Source organism: Halichoeres trimaculatus, unplaced genomic scaffold, assembly GCF_033239565.1.
Source record: "Halichoeres trimaculatus isolate MK-OKI-2021-1 unplaced genomic scaffold, fHalTri1.1 fHalTri1_scaffold_5, whole genome shotgun sequence".
Taxonomy (NCBI): domain Eukaryota; kingdom Metazoa; phylum Chordata; class Actinopteri; order Labriformes; family Labridae; genus Halichoeres; species Halichoeres trimaculatus.
The window spans coordinates 31,617,752-31,635,529 of NW_027437183.1; the positions used below are offsets into that span (position 1 = coordinate 31,617,752).

A 17,778-nucleotide genomic window follows, 5' to 3' on the forward strand; every position below is an offset into this window, starting at 1 on the left:
GGTTGTTCAAGGTTGTTCACATCCCTCTGTGATTAATTTTCCTGCAATCAGGCATCTGAGTTACTTTCTAAGTTGTTGGAGTTAAAGAGAATATGACAAAGCATACATACTAACTCGTCTTTATGATGATATTGAACAGTTTTCCAAACAGATCTCTGGCTCGCTAGATTTTGTTAACTGCAACATACTATAATGTAGCATCCTTTTTGATGCTGACAGGTGAAGCTCACAGTTGTACATATCACCTAAGTGGTTAAGTGGAGTGGTAACTTCATGATCAAAACAATAAAGGTAGTAGGAAGCTAATGCTAAATTCTGAATGCTTTGTCATGATAGAGACAAAAATCTTTCTTTTCAGATAAGGGTGTGAGAAAATTAATGAGAAATTAGAAGTAAAAACAATTTCACAATTGTCATAACAATGTTTATGCTACAATAACGACTGTTATTTTAATTGGTACACTAATATTGTATATTTTAATCTAGAGTGGATTTTTCTTAACCTCCTTTTACATGTTAGAATAGTCACGCCCATGATAATTAAGGCACTTGTACAAATCCAGTACCTATGCAAACAAAGCAAAATCCAGCTCTGTTTCTAAAGGAGTTTTTGGTGTGAAACACAAGTTCTGAAGTGCTCTTGCTGTACATAGAAATCGCATAAAAAAGGAACACTCTCCGTATATCAGACAGTCACTCCTGGGGCTGAGCACCCCTAAAGTCTGATCCTCGCCCCTGTGTCCCGGTATCACAAAGACCAACTGGCCAGGTCCCTGATAGGTCGGTCCACAGCCTTTCTGTTCACTGCGTCTGTCAGCGCGTGGTGAGATTAGGCGTCCTCACTCTGACCATACCCCTCCCATGCTGTCACCTAGGAAACGGGGCGTGGTTACAGCGCTCGTGAAGCAGGTGAGCGCTGCGATTGGCTGAGGGTCGGATGATGCAGAAGCGTGCCATCGTTCCATCCGTCCTGATGAGACGCTGAGCCCAGCCGGCTGTCTGAGCTCCACACCAGGAGGCTGGGACCTGTCCACCGTCAAAACTCTCCCCGTCTGCTCTTTCTCCGTCTCCAGCCAAGGTAAGTCACGTTAAATATTGAGTTTATCTTACAGAATGAGCGAGTTTAGAGCAGTAACAGGATACTCATTAGCCCAGATTCAGAAACGTTCAGGTCCGTCAAAAATAGACTAAGCTGAGAAAGCCTCTCTGCTGACCCGTCCAGGAAGCTTGTTTCAGTGGATTGAACATCTGAGACTGGCTCGGTCACCGTTGAGTTTACCCTGAGGTAACCGTACAAGAAGGTAAAAAAAATAAAAATATAAAAAGGAGATTTTCTATGCCATGAATGAAACAAACAAACAAACAAACAAACAAACAAATAGCTGTTGTAAAAGTATTATTAAACCAGTGGCCCTATGCAAAGTTTTTTTTTTTTTTTTTTTTTTTTTAAAGACGGTCTACATTCATGGAGTCATCAGTACTTTGTAAATACAACAACTTTTTCGTAGTAATCTACCTTATTCTGAATTCAAAGAGGTATTGTCATGGAAACATTGTGATATTCTGTCATATAGAATTCATTCAATTCAAAACATTTCCCAAAAAGAACGTCTCGTTTCATATTTCTGACTATAATCTACAATTTAGGCCTAGTGAAAATAATCCCCCCCCCCCAATAATTTTGCTGTCCCTTATTTCAAATTTGGTGATGGCTTGAACACAATTTCCTGCTTATGCCCTTAGTTCTCCATCAAATAAAGCCAAACAACACTTTTTTTTATTGATATGCAAGTCAAGTTAAAAACTTCTCCATACTTCCTGGAACTTCACTGAGCTGGAGGTAAAGGAGAACAAACTACCAAATTATGTAAGCACATATTTTTGACACTTTTTCTTGGACTTTAACCAACAGCTATAGTGTATGACATGGTTTTGACTCTGAAGCTATCCAGGGTAAAGTTATACATATTTCCACACTGCCTTTTGTCAGTGATGTACTACTGGTCCCTGCACTCTTATGTAATAAGAGGCTTGTTGTTACATGTCAAAAAGACTTAAACATGCCTGAAAATGTGTTAAAGTGAGATGTTTAATACATTTCAAGGAACTTAGTTTTAAGTTTGGAAAGATCTAAAGAACAATTTTTAAAGTTGGACCTGCAATGTATATATATGTAGATTAAATTGAGTGTGTAATTGTGACTGATTTGATTGCAGTGCAGACAGCATCACACTAATCTTAACTCAGTTAGTGATGCTTTGAAAAATTTTGTAATCTACGAAAATAAAATTTGAAGTTCCAAAATAATAAAAAAGACAATTATAAAAAGAAACTTCTAAATTACATTGACTCAGTAAAAAGTGATTTGTTTATTTTCATCCTGTCTTTATCATTCAGTTTCAGAGGTTTAAACAAACTTGGGTTCAGGACAGATGATGTAATAATCAAATATCCTCAAACTATGTTTTAACCAGAGTGTAAACATCAGCTTTTTTGGCTGACTGTTGATGTGGTTTTTGTGTTTCTTCAGCCAGCCCCAAGTGGACACTCAATGAACTGCAGCACTATCTTTATTTTTCCAACAAATCTTGCTATTCTACATAAAAACAGCACCAAACTTTTCCTGACAGGCTGAGGCCATGAACTCACAGATTCTGGTCTCCTGCAATAGCTAAAGAGGGATTTATATCATAGATTCAAACAAAAGTTAGAGTGTCCTGGTTTCATAGAGAACTGTCCTTACCTCCAGCCCTTCTCTCCTCTTGTTATGTGATAGCCAACCTGCACCATGCTGACCCGTCTGTTCCGCATGCACGGCCTCCTGGTGGCCTCCCACCCCTGGGAGGTGATCGTCGGCACAGTAACTCTCACCATCTGCATGATGTCCATGAACATGTTCACTGGAAACGACCAGATATGTGGCTGGAACTTTGACTGCCCCAAAACAGAGGAGGTGAGTGAAGGATGCAAAGTAGAACTCTGAGCGACACAGTGAACTTTATTATTACCTGAGGTATTAACAGAGTGTCAGTAATCTGAAACCTCCCTCTCATCTCTTATTTAATAAAAAACGTATATTGCTTCAAAACCTACTGCACTGCTCAGCAGTTTTAGAATCATTTAACAGCTACAAATGATGAAATGTTTTATGTTTTGAAAAGTGTCGATCTTTATTCAGAATTCTGTCCCATCAGTATTTTTGTGTATAGTTATTTAAAGTTGATGTAAAACTGTGTCAGATTATGGTTTCTATATTCAAGATATGAATGAACTTAGAATTTATTTTGAAAAAAAAAAGAAAAAGTATTGGTGCTTCTTGAAAAAAATGATTTAATTAATTCTTTTTTTTTATTTATCACAATCAATAGAATATCAGTACTTTACACAAGAAGTAACATTTTTTAAATCAAATGATGACTGAATCATCAAGCTTAAGGAACAAAATCAAATGGGCTTTTTAAATGTAATACCAGTTTAACGATTGTTACTACAATGTTTGCAAGCCTCAACTAATAAACTTAAGTTTTTAAAAACTTTTCAAAAACTTAAGTGGTGTTGGAGACACTGTGTACTCATACTCATACTAGCTCTGGTGTCTGTGCCCACCATATGCAGTCTGTGGCCGCTATGTGTGGAGCATTAAAGTGATACTGGAGGATAGAATTACTCTGTAATATATTTTGAAGCATAATTTTCACACATTGTAGAAACAAAACAATCGCTGAGAGGCTGAGGTTGGGCCTGGTAAAATGACTCATTGGGGCCAAAAATCACTAAAATCCAAACGATTGATCTTTTATTGTGGCGATAATCAAATCACAAACTGATTTGAGAAAAAAGGATTTTAACAGTGATTTAAAGGAAACAAAGTTCAACAAAAAAATACGATGACCCAACTCACCCCCCTCTCTCCTCCACACCACCCAACTACACAGGTAATCCAAAAAAAAAAAAAGGATATCACCCCATTTCTCCGCCCCCACTCCAACAATAAACCACTCACCAATTAATGTGCCCCCCCTCACAAACCAACAAATTACCACACAACAACCTCACACCCCCCAAAAAACCCAAAATACAAAAAACAACAACTATACAATTATTTATGGCTTCTACACACATTATTGCTCTTATCCACACTTCCATTGGACTTTTTTTTCACAATTTCCATCCACCAGACTGAGCCACGCCATCTCTTCCAGTGGTGTGTGTATACCTTGTGGCCCAATTGTGCTCTTTGGAAAAAACACTAAACTCTCCCCTAGGCTGGTAAACCATAATAAACTGCCCTATTTAGAGGCAAAATTTCACTGTGCCTTTGAAATACATGGAACTTAGTGCCCTTAGCGCCTTCTTCAGTGGCGAGGCATTCTGTCTGTCTGGGGTGCAAAATAAACAGAGATAAAATGTGTTCATTTCTTTATCGCAACTTTTTTTTTCTGCAAATAATCACGATAGACACGATAAAGTCCCAGCCCTAATCAAATACTGAGTTTTAGAATCAAAGTTTGTGGCGATTTATTTAGGATTGTTACCTGTCCAACGTTTCACTTTTACCTGTAGAGTCTGTGGAAATATGACATGTTGGGAAATAAACAAAAAAAATAGATTGAAAATATTTTCCTCTTTTTACAGCAAATCCTGAGCAGTGACATCATCATCCTCACCATCACACGCTGCATCGCCATCGTCTACATTTACTTCCAGTTTCAGAACCTTAGACAGCTTGGCTCCAAATATATCCTTGGTACAGTATGAATAGTAACTTTATGATAAGCTGATCCTCTGATGTGGTTTTACATATACAGCGTTAACTCCCCCTCTTTTCTTTGCTGCAGGCATCGCTGGACTCTTCACCATCTTCTCCAGCTTTGTTTTCAGCACCGTGGTCATTCACTTTCTGGATAAAGAGCTCACTGGCCTGAAGTAAGGACAGATTTTTATTATCCTTCATGATCAGTTGTTTCTGTCGAACACTCCAGCTGATTGCTCTGCTTTGACCTGCAGCGAGGCTCTGCCTTTCTTCCTGCTTCTCATCGACCTCTCTAAGGCCTGCGCGCTCGCCAAGTTCGCCCTGAGCTCCAGCTCTCAAGTATGAAGAAATACTCACTCAACAACATCTTACATTGATTTCAACAAACATTACCATGGGTAACTGTGTGACAACTTTTCAGGATGAAGTGCGGGACAACATAGCCCGTGGGATGGCTGTGCTGGGCCCGACTTTCACTCTGGACGCTCTGGTGGAGTGTTTGGTGATCGGAGTGGGGACCATGTCAGGTACCTGCTTAAAGCTTCACCTTTTTGAACCCAGTTTGAGGTTGGAGTAGCGAGGGCTTTATCTTATTCTCAGGGGTCACGTATGGGTGAAGGCAAGCCAGTTTGAAAAGGAAAAGCTGAGGGTGATTGTTGAAATTTAGGAATGTGGTGATATTTGTAAAAGGAGGTCAGACAGGTAAAGAAAACAGAATCAGTCACCTGATCAGAGAGGTGAAGATAACATGGGTGAGTGCTAGCTGTGTGATCCAAACAGATTTATCAAAGTTCCTCCAGTTTAGCGTGTGATATTATTATTACTCACTATTTATGACCCATCTGTCACCAGTTCATTATTTTCCTAACTTTATTTTAGTTATAAACTTCTGAGTAACAATCCTCTCATGCAGGGCTCTGACCCTTTATAACAGCCTCCCCTCAGACATCCACAACTCCTCACTCATGTCTTGTCTACCACAGCCTCTAACCTCTGTGACACCCTGTCTGTGTGTTTCAGGTGTGCGCCAGCTTGAAATCATGTGCTGCTTCGGCTGCATGTCCGTGTTGGCGAACTACTTTGTGTTCATGACGTTCTTCCCTGCGTGTGTCTCTCTGGTCCTGGAGGTGAGAGCAGCATGTTTTGTTTTATATTCCTGAGTCTATTAAAAGTCAGGTGGACTGATCATGATGTGTGTGTGTTCCTGCAGCTGTCTCGTGAGAGCCAGGAGGGTCATCCTATCTGGCAGCTCAGCCACTTCTCCAGAGTGATGGAGGAGGAGGACAACAAACCCAACCCTGTGACACAGAGGGTCAAGATGATCATGGTAACCCCTCTCCTTTTGATGGACGTACTCCATCGTATCACAGTTAAATACGAGTCTTAACCTGTGTGTGACTCCTCCTCTGCTTGCAGTCTCTGGGTCTGGTGATGGTTCATGCTCACAGCCGCTGGATCGCTGAGCCACTTTCCATCAACACCACAGTGGACATCCCACAGGTGGGCATGCAGCTGGACCACCTCCTACCCCGGAGGATTGAACCAGAGACACCTCTGTGGCATTTTTACCTGACCAGGTAAGGACTGTGATAATAAAACCCAACATTCATGTTTTTGTGATTTTATATCATTTTTACATCAGTAGAAACATTAGGGTGTGTTCTCTAGTATCGATGCAGTTTAACTCTCTAACCTGTAATTTTGTGAAAATGATCAAGCTCTTCTGGCATATTTAAGAAACATTAAAGATACATGAATACTCTATATTTTAACAGTGTCTTTTAGTTATTTCTGTAAAAACCACTCAGTGTCACTCAGTGTGCTCAAACATCCTTGTTCCATCATTACAGACTTATAAAAACTGAACCTCACCTGTCCCTCAGGTGACTCTTTACACCAGGTGATCCTTGGTCAGTTTTCTGCAGTGTTACATGCTGCGTAAACATCCGCAAACTCTGCTTCAGACCAAGGAAAATGTTCTCCAATAAAGGGCAATATGTGGAAAATATGACAGGGTGTTTTATGGCAGGATCAGGATCAGGATCTGGATTTTATCCAAGGGTATAGAAAAATGAAGTCTGTGTGGAACTGCTCTGATTGAAGCTGGCTGCTGAAACCAGGAAACCATGTACACACCAACCCAAAAAACAGACTTTTATGGCATTTAAAACATACTCACTCTCTGGTTTATTTTAAACTGCTTGGGTCTGAAATGCTTGTTTCACTATCGGCACACTGTATAGGGGGTGAACTTTTTTTCGGACTCTGTGGTTTGGAAAACATTAGGATCGTCTGACTGTCCAATCAGAGAAAGGAAAGCACCCTATAGCTGAACAGAACAGGAACAGATGAGTGACATTGGAGAGACTGCATCCTTCCTGTTTTATATAGTCTATGATTTTATCAGGGTTGTTTTTACTCAAGTATTTTGACCTGAAAACAAAATTTGTATCCCTAAATGTTTCTGATCCTGTATTCTGAACTATTTTTATGCTCCATTTTTGCACTATTTCATAACTTTGATTTAGTCATGTGTCCTCTGATGAGTCATCTCAAGAGAACATCTTATTCGTATTTAATTCTCCAAGTTTTTCATCCTTAAAGTTTCCCTCCTCTATAAAACTTTGTACTTCTTAACATAAATCTTGATTTTACTTTAGTGTGATGTGGTCTAAAAAATATATCAACAACGTTAAAAGTTTTAAGGTCATATCAGTTTTCCCTGGAGAAGTTTCTATGTCACAATCAAGCTATAGAAGAAGAGTTAAAGTGACCATTATGATGTTAGTCATTGGTTTGTGGACTGTAGTTTCAAACATGCTGTGTGCTGTACGCCACTGCATACATGAGGGATTTTTTTATTTCATCTTTATTTTATTTTGATTTGAGCACTGACTGTGTTTGTGTTTGAAGCAGTCATAAACCAAAGCTGAATGACCTGATGTGTCGTGTGCTCTCCCCGTGCTGCAGGATGCTCACCATGGACGTGGAGCAGGTCATCTGTCTGCTCCTGGCTCTGCTGCTGGCCATCAAGTACATCTTCTTTGAGCAGGTGGAGATGGAGTCCACCCTCTCACTGAAGAACCCCATCATGTCTGCCCCAACCCTGAGCCCCAGACGACCTGCCGACACCTGCTGCAGGAAGGAAAAACCTGCACCAAGCCCCCCCATGCCCACCCAGGTCGTACCTTCCCCCACACCCTGCACCCAGGCAGAGAAAGGTGAGTGTGATGATTCAGATGATGAGCACATGTGAAACACTGTGGTTTCTAAGTCCACCTGGTCTCTGTAGATGAGGTGATCCGGCCCCTGTCCGCCCTGCCTGCTGATCCCCATGTGAAGAGCACCTTCATCGTGGGGGAGGAAGTGGAGGAGCCCAAGTCAAAGAGCAATCAGCTGAGCATCAGCACTGAGCCCAGAGAACTGGACAAATGTGTGTCCATCCTCAACGACCCCAAGGTAACACAAGCAGCCGGTCCATAACCTCCTCTTGACGTCAACTCGACCCACTATCTGCGGCTAACTCCCACCAATAAGACGCTGTGTGAATTAACTGGTCTGTAATGAGCTTAGTTCCTCCCTTTTCTTTGTGAGGATGAACCAATTAGAGTGTGACGACAGTAGAAAAGACACTCTGAGTGACTCCTTTGGCGTTTTGTGCTTTCACACAGCCCAGATCCACAGCGTCTCAGAACTCACAAGAAGTTTCTGCTCGATGTGTAGATTTATTAACACCCCCCTACTAGTGAGACATGCCAGATAAGAATACAGCCGTCCGTACTGACCTGAAGACCTCAAACAAAGCACAGACACTAAGCTGGCCAACACTTAGGTTAATGCGACTTACACAAGAAAGTGTAAGTCGCATTAACTCAAGTGTAAGTGATCTTGGCAGCTGAGAAAACACTTTCACTCTGCAGCCGGTGAAACTGAGCGCTACAGGTGATAGGAAAATGGAGATATCTTGTTTGATACATTTCCATTTTAACACTGGACAGTGTATCTTAGTGAAACATCACATGAGCGTGCTCGGCATGGATGAGTCCACAGAGACGGTTTACTGAAAGACACGGTCAGCTGTGTCAAACCTGTTATTGCTCATCATGTTCAACATACTCACTAGTTCTGCTTTGAAGGAGTCCATACTGGCGCCGTATCGTTGTCCATTAAAAAAAAAGCCACTTTTGACAAATTTGACTTTCTGCAGTCCATATAGAGTGTCCACATCTACCACAGCCACAGTCAGTGTAGGGGACCTAAATGACCAATGGAAAGACATTTTATTATGTTATCTCAATAAAGCACCTATCTCACCCTGCTGTCTCTCCCTGAAAGGGGAAAGGGAAGGGGAAGTTTATGTCAGGTGTGCCCTGTAGAGTATCAGTTTTTTTTTTTGAGGAAAACACTGCATTGTTTCTTATAACAAAGTATCCAGTCGTCCATTATCGCATAGGAATGCTGGGTTTCCTTGAGTCGGCTGGTGCTTGCACGTCACTATCAGACTACCGATCTTTAGGTTATTATGATATCAGAGTGAAATCCAGAGAAACAGCACTGATTAGGGTAATGTACTGTGTGCAACTGTAGCATGGTCTCAATCAATCAATCAATCAGTCTTAATTTATAAAGCACCAAATCATAACAAATGTTCTCTCTGGACACTTTCCTTGCTATCAACTGTTTACCAGCATAATAGGAAATAAACCAGGACTTAAGGGTCATAATAACTGTCACTCCAGTGCAGTATTAACCCTGTAAGAGCATAATCTATCAAAAAATAGCCAGAAAGTTCTAACGTTTTTAGAACTGAGGAGTTTATTAACCTTTTAAATACAATCTCCCAAAAGTGCTGTTATATCATTTTGATTATGTTTTATTTATCACATTTGATAAATTGGGTGGTTTTGGCAACTTTTAAGTAAAGGTTTTTGTAAATATCCATTCTTTCAATGCAGAAAAAAAAAAGTAACAATTTACATGTCTTTCTTACCGCAACTTCTTGACAATTAGTAATGATTTTTAATGGAAAATAAGCGTGTGGATGGTTTCATTAGAGGATACATTTTGAAAAAGGCCAAAATAAAAGTTCAGCTGCCTAGAATTATAAAATCCAACTCCAAGGAGGTAGAACACATCTTTTCACTCTTCTGGACAGATTTTAAGGATACAATTCATCATGCTAAAGAGATAGAGGTTTTTCAAACTCATGTATTAGACATGATGAGTTTAGCAATATGGTGTTAACTGGCCTCACTTGGATCTAAAACAAGTTTCTGTTAAAACATGAGCTGTAGGTAATTTATGGTATCAGTTTAGTTGTATGCTAAACTACCTCACCAGTAGAAGACGTCATATTTAGAGCTTGTGTATCCATCTAAAAGTTTGGAAGTGCACTTTTTTTTGGCCGAGCTTGAGAATTAACAGTGCTCTGTGATGGGAGATATCTGTAGAGGTGAAACCAAGCAGCAGCCTTCGGTGTGATGTCAAGTGCAGAAAGTCTGCAGAAATTCTTAAAACCACACTCACACAAAGCCAGAGAATCTGATTTTTGTAGAAAATATAAACATATTTACAGCCAACAGATTAAAATATAAATTTAGACAGTGACTGGAGGAGAAAACTGCTTCAGTCGGCAGGGAATAGAACCTGACAGAGGATTTTTTTCTGGGTGTTGCAGCTGGGTGCTGGTTTCCTGAGCGATGCTGAAGTGATGCTGCTGGTCAACTCCAAACACATCCCCGCCTACAAACTGGAGGCCATGATGGAGCGTCCAGAGAGGGGCGTGGCCATACGCAGACAGATGATCTCCGCCAAACTGCCCTCCCCATCTGCTCTGTCCTCTCTGCCGTACACAGACTACGACTACTCAAAAGTAAACATGCACAAACACACAGCTGCACACAAGCACATACTCTCTCCTTCTTCTACAAAGTCATCATCCCCTCTGTTTTCCAGGTGATGGGCGCCTGCTGCGAGAACGTGATTGGCTACATGCCCGTTCCTGTGGGCGTGGCTGGACCGCTGCTTCTGGACGGAAAGCAGTTCCAGGTTCCCATGGCAACCACTGAGGGATGCCTGGTTGCGAGTACGAACCGCGGCTGTCGAGCTATTGCTGTGAGTGTTTGAAGCTGTTATCTAAAGATAATAATGAGGTTTCAAGCTCACAAAATGACTTTGTGTGAGCCTTAGTTCTCAGTTTTCTGTTGACAAACTGCTTTGTCATGGTGCAGAAAATACAGAAACAGACTATATTTTTGTTTGTGTGATTGTGTCAGACCTTTCAGTCAGAGTCTTTTTGTGTGTTTGTTATGCCTTGTTTGGATAACTGTTTCTCATCCTGCTGACAGAAATGTTTTTTCATCAATTTCAACGTCTTCGCTGTTTTTACGCATAATCGTGTTTAAAACCTGACCCTGTTTGTGTGATCTGCAGCTTGGAGGTGGAGCCAACAGCCGGATCCTGGCGGACAGCATGACTCGAGGACCCGTGGTGAGGCTGCCCTCTGCCTGTCAGGCTGCGGAGGTCAAGGCCTGGCTGGAGAGCAGCGACGGGTTTGAGGCCATCAAAGCTGCTTTTGATGAAACAAGCAGGTAAACATGACACCAGACTTGGACAGGCAGAGAGGCACACACACACACGCACACACACAGGTCATGGTCATGTTACTTCTGGTGTTGAAGAGTGTGTTTTCTGTTCACAGGTTTGCTCGGCTACAGAAGCTACTCGTCGGTTTGGCAGGAAGAAATCTCTACATTCGCTTCCACTCCAAGACTGGAGACGCAATGGGCATGAATATGATCTCTAAGGTAAATAAACGTGTGTGTGTTGTATGTGTGTGTCAGTAAGATATGTCAGTGGTTTATTGATTTAATTTAGAAAATGATCCTGCATGATGTTGAATTCTTGCTGTTAAAGGTTTGGGGAAGCTAAAGTGATCCGCTCTGGCTCTCAGGAGAGTCAAAGCCCCCTTCAGAGCCCTTTGTGTAGAATGAAAGAGAAAAATAGGAAGACAGGGATTGAACAACAGGAAGAAGGGGTTTTGGTTTGAGTTTAAAAGAATACCAGAGGAGGCGCGGTTGAGGTGTGGTCCTGCTCCTGAGACTGTGCTTCGTAGCACCACAACAAGTTGGCCCAGTCCCATTGAGCATAAGCTTTTTTACAGTCAGGTTTCAATGTCAGGTTAATGCACAAATGTTTTAAATGCTCATGGAAGTTTTAGGGCAGAATATTTCTTTAGCTAAGTTTTAAAGCTGCAAAAAAGTAGGCTTAACCCTTTACTTTATGCACCATCAGGTCATACTGCAGATTTAGGGGACCCAAGTGCTCTGTACAACAGATCTTAACAAAGCAACATATTATCCTCTCTGTGTGATAATAACCACGTGGTCTGTCTTCAGGGGACGGAGCAGGCTCTCAGCAGGCTCCAGCAGCACTTCCCAGAGCTGCAGGTCGTGGCGGTCAGCGGGAACTTCTGCACCGACAAGAAACCAGCTGCCATCAACTGGATTGAAGGACGGGGGAAGTCTGCAGTCTGTGAGGCCACTATCCCAGCTAAGGTGGTCAGAGAGGTATGAAGAGTTCTCACTGCAGCTCTCTCTATGTCTGTTCAAACATGTGCCTGGTCTCACGTGGTCCATTACAAGAAAAACAGAGTAAAAAAAACCTTTGAGCTCACTTTAGATGCTTGAACTGGTTTATACTTCTGCGAACTTTGTAGAACAAGAAAGAAATTATCTGTGCTTCCCATCAGAGAAAGAGACGCTTCATTACACAGACTGCTGTACAGCTCACTTTATTCAACTGATTCAGAGAGATGCAGACTCTTTAACTTCAGATACAGGTGTTAACAGATAGTGAAATGGGGCTTTTCATACTAAAAACTGAAAAGAATTGGCTGATGAAGAGAAGCACATAAATATTTGCTTTTTGCTTTCACACGTCACAGGAATACAAATAGTTGATAAGAGAAACTCTACCGAGTATGCCTCAAAGAAACTTCACACAAAGAAACTTCTAATGACTTGAAGTTTATTTTCACTTTTGTCAGACAGTTTTAAGACTCCAAGTACTCTAAATTAATCATAAAATGTTTCATTAATAAAGCTGAAAGTATGAATACTCAAAACTAAAGACAAAAGTCCTTCCTCCTCTGCATGATTTGTCCTCATCATCTGGACAATAATACTGTAAATTCATCTTTTTAATCTGAATCTCTTGAGACTTTTTTTTACAAACCTGCCAAAAAATGATCTGCCAAGTGACAGATCTAACAAAAGGGAACCCTTTTTTATTAAAGTCCTTCATGAATTCTTTTTACCTGGATCTTTGTTTGCTCTCATCTTTTCTGCATCATAAACTCATGTCCCCTCTTGTGGCTGCAGGTGCTGAAGACATCCACGGCTGCTCTGGTGGAGGTGAACATCAGTAAGAACCTGGTGGGCTCTGCCATGGCAGGAAGCATCGGGGGATACAACGCACATGCTGCTAATCTGGTGGCTGCCATTTACATCGCCTGTGGACAGGTGAGAGCAAAAGGACTCATTCTCTATGCATGCCTCTGAGTGGGCGATCTTCAGGCGTTAATATTGTGTGTCTTTGTGTTCGTCGTAGGACCCCGCTCAGTCTGTGGGCAGCAGTAACTGCATCACTTTAATGGAGGCCTCTGGACCTACAGGAGAGGACCTGTACATCAGCTGCACCATGCCCTCTATAGAACTGGGAACTGTGGGAGGAGGCACCAACCTGCCCCCTCAACAAGCCTGTCTTCAGGTACACATGTGCACACTTAACCGTGCTATATCCATTCATTTTTTTTAATACATCAAACCGGTGAGAAGCAGTATTTATCTGTACTCCTCAGGTTGTAATCTGTACTTGTTGGTTTCCTGTTCACAGATGCTCGGCGTGCAGGGAGCCAGTCAGGACTGTCCAGGTGAAAACGCCCGTCAGCTGGCCCGGGTCGTCTGTGGAACCGTTCTGGCTGGAGAGCTCTCACTGATGGCCGCTCTGGCTGCTGGACACCTGGTGAAGAGTCACATGACACACAACAGGTGAGAATCAGTGGGCCAAAGTCATGTTCTGTGTTATCTTATTGGATTCCAAAATCATAAAACACAGTACAGTTAATTTCAATAAATGAATCACACATCTTAATGCATGTATCTGCACCCGTGATGTGTTGTTTGTGACCAATTTGTTAAAAATGAATGACTCATCTAGGTAAACCAACTGAACTGAATCACCAGCTGAAAAGAGTTGATTATTTGTCAACTTCAGTTGTGGCCTCCTCTCATCTCGTGTCCCTCTGTTTGTGGACTATAAAAGTCATTCTCACTCTTCCTTTCATGTCCCTGATTCATACTGACTGAACCAACAGGACAGGATTGGGTCAGGGGGCCTGTGTCGCTCAGTCCCGCCCCTACATTCTACATCTACTTATTTAACATTTAGATGTTGAGGAAATGTTGGTTTGGCTGTTGCCAGTTTGCTGACAGCTAATAAATCTGTCTTACTTTCACTCAGCTGACTGATTCGACATCCACTAACAACAGTCTCAATTCGATTGTAGTTCAGTCAGTACAGTGTGTGTGAGGCTCAGTGAGTCATCACTGAACGTACTGAACAGGAGCTCCGCCTCCAAGTCTGTGTCCTCCTCTCAGTTGGACAGTCAGTGAATGATTTGTGTACTAAACGTATGAAACACAACAGTTAGGGAAAAACTTGTGTGATCGTTTCAGCTGCTTTCAGTTTGCAAACTTTAAATTTCTCTTGCAAAATTCTCAGCTCATTGGCCCATTATTCATCACCGGCCAGCCACGAGCAGAATGAAACATTCGGCCGTGTGTCAGCTTTTTGATTCACTAGCAGAGCTGCAGACAGTACTGAACAATTATGTTAACAAATCTTTTGAACAAATGATTTTACTGAGCTTATTCTACTGATTCAGTACACTGAAAAGAACTGTTTCCCCATCACTAATCTGCACTTATTCTTCATTAGGTATTTAATTGAAAGAAAAACGCAGTTATAGATTTACACCAGACCTGTAACAGTTAGTGCTGAAGGCGGAGCTCTAGACCCGCTCAAATATATTTGTTTTTAGATATTAAAAATAAAATCTGTCTCGTCATAAAATGTCTGAGCTAATGTATGTTGATTTACCTGATGAACTTCTTCTGTGTGCAGATCCAAGGTGAACCTGCAGGAGACCCCAGGAACCTGCACAAAGAAAGCTTCCTGAACCTGAGAGCAGCTCCAGATCCTGGATCAGGAAAGGACTAATTAATAATCAACAAAAATCAACCTGCAAATCAAGTGCTTTCAAAGAGGCACACCAGTGTCTGTGGACCAAAATCTATGCTGGACATAAAAAGAAGCTGCGCACAATGCTGAGTGGAGTTGAATCAATTTGTTTCTGCATTTTTTTATTTTTACCACAGAGCAGCTAAATCATTGTATTCTAACATCATGGTTTGCCCGGCTGACTCACTGCAAGAAGACGTTTACATGTTCTCCTCCTGTATGTGTGGGTTCAGTCCAAAAACATATCATCAGGTGGATTGGTCACTCTAAATTGCCCGCAGCTCTCTGAGTGTGTGTGATTGGTGGTCTGCCTCTACACGTTAGCCCTGTGATTGGCTGCAGACTGGTTCACGGAGTACCCCTGCCCCATGACTGCTGGGATAGACTCCAGCTCCTTGTGACCCCGAAAGAGATTTAAAAAGCTTTCTTCTTTAAGATTGGGCTCAAATGTAACATTTCTGTTGTCCTGTTGCCAAATATTTCATAAAGCTAAACAACAAAAGTTTGAAATGTGTGCAGCTGAAAACAGGATCATAACTCTGCTTCTTTCCTCACCATCTGTTTGTTTGTTAGCTTACAGAAAGCAGCCTCACAGCTCAGCAGACTTATATCCTGGTTGATCATGAGAACAGATCAACACAATGACAGAAACATCTACAGGACTCACTTTAAGAGGGACTAAATACATACAATATATGAAGGGCAACAAATGGAAAACATGAGGCACTTTATAACTCAGACTGCAGCCTGTCTGTACTGAAACAACAGGTGGTTTAATAAGAAAGGAGGATAATTCAGGGAGCTCCAGGTGTTATACACCTCATGGGACTATGCATCAGATCAGGAACTGTTCATCTTCAGATTTATTGTTAACATGGGCATGGAGACGCTCAGGTGACTTCTATTTAGATTCCTGAACCAAAGGAAATAACTCTGAAGAACAGTTTTCAGCCCGTTTACTGCAGAGATACTAATGTTTGTATTTCACCCTGAATGAACATGCACACTGACGCTTAAAGATTTCGTTGTGATGTCCTGAGAAATATTCTTTTTCAGCGAATGGAAAATATTTTGGATATATTTTGTAATAAAGACAAACTTTACAATTACAGGTTGTCCTGTGTGTTTTAATTTCAGCTCTGATGTGACAGCAGACGTAATATATCAGAAAAGCTACTAGCACAGTTCTGAGTCTGTTGCAACGAGTGGCCGCAGGGGAAGAGCTGGTTGTGACTCCTGTGTGAACGTGATTGTAAGGCATGGAAAAACGTTCTGAAAAACTGGTCACATTTCCTGTTTTTCAGGTTGATGGCTGTAGAAAGATGTCTTTCATCAAAAAGTGCATTACAGTGACTCAAAGAGATAGTTTTTCCTTATGTTGAGCACACAGTTAATGTTGAAATGTTCATTATTCACAGTTTTCATTCACTCAACACAAAAGTATCTGAATTGAATTTTTTTTTAAATATACAAAACTTTGGTTCTGTGTTCAGAATTTGGCCCAGCAGGCTTTAATATGATCAGCATGTGTCATCACATCTCCAGCCAGTCTATGATAAGATCAGCTGCAATTACAGAGCTGAGCTCACTACGTTTACTGGAGCTTCAGTATTGATCACTGGGATCAGTAAGTGTGTGTGTGTGTGTGTGTGTGTGTGTGTGTGTGTGTGTGTGTGTGTGTGTGTGTGTGTGTGTGTGTGTGTGTGTGTGTGTGTGTGTCGGTAGAAGTTTGACATAATGAGATGATCCAGGTTTAACTTTCCCCTCCTCTCATCTCCTCACAGCGTCTCAGTCAGAAATCCTCCACTGATCCGACACAGCTCGGCCTCACCAGAGTAGCTGCCAGCCAATCAGAGCCCAGCTCTACCCATCTCCCCAGCTGTGAGGCCCCTGATTGGCTGAGGACTGCAGGGCCTCTGGTGGGTCAAAGTCATGAATAATGTGAGCTGCTCTGAGGTGTTGATACTGAAAGGGTTAACACACACACACACACACACACACACACACACACACACACACACACACACACACACACACACACACACACACACACATGCTTCTACCAAGAAACCTGAATGAGCACATTGGACATAACATGAAAACACAGTGTGAGCTGTGTGAAGGTCTCCATGAGTCTCTGATTTCAAAAGTGAGGAAGTGAGTCAGGCATTTTTGGTCGTTTAAGTATATTAACACATTAAGTTAGATCAAAGTGTAAAGAATAAAGTCAAAATCATGACACAGATTAACATAAATGTGACAAAAGTCAAAAGTTATGTGAAAAATATTCATCATTATTAAATAATCAATCAAAGCCATGACAAAGTTTGTTTCATGAGATTATGTTATAAAAAGCTGTGTCAGTGGGAGACAGAAATGTTTGAGCTCAGTTTTGGATTGTCAAAGGTGTGAGCTTTTGTGCAGCTTGTTGATTATTTTTCAAACAGAAAAACACTGCATGGGGCAGATAACTGTATGTGGGTAAAATCTTAAGTTTAACTCTAAAATCTCACCAAACTGTTTCACTGTGACCCAAAGGATATATCAAACCATGAACTTGTGTGTCACAGGCTCTGGACATGAAGACTGTAGTCGGATAAGGTATTTCTGTGAACAACAGGGAAAAAACATGAGACATACAACAGATAGTATGTATCTTTCTCCTGCTTCTGCCTGTCTTTTTAAATATTTTCAACACTCGTGTTTTTGAGTTGTCTATCAAC

The 17,778-nt window shown here is 41.5% G+C and overlaps 1 protein-coding gene across 1 annotated transcript; it reads left to right on the forward strand.

Moving 5' to 3' along the window:
• Window positions 1-959: 959 nt before the first annotated feature.
• On the forward strand, window positions 960-16,124 carry hmgcra (3-hydroxy-3-methylglutaryl-CoA reductase a). Its single transcript, XM_074671320.1, has 20 exons — window positions 960-1,078; window positions 2,777-2,953; window positions 4,636-4,747; window positions 4,839-4,926; window positions 5,008-5,092; window positions 5,175-5,280; window positions 5,774-5,880; window positions 5,964-6,080; window positions 6,170-6,330; window positions 7,724-7,974; window positions 8,046-8,212; window positions 10,431-10,625; window positions 10,709-10,867; window positions 11,186-11,343; window positions 11,454-11,559; window positions 12,151-12,321; window positions 13,135-13,275; window positions 13,364-13,522; window positions 13,649-13,803; window positions 14,939-16,124. The coding sequence occupies exons 2-20, from the start codon at window positions 2,789-2,791 to the stop codon at window positions 14,991-14,993; spliced, it is 2,658 nt and encodes an 885-aa protein (XP_074527421.1). The 5' UTR covers window positions 960-1,078; window positions 2,777-2,788; the 3' UTR covers window positions 14,994-16,124.
• Window positions 16,125-17,778: the final 1,654 nt, after the last annotated feature.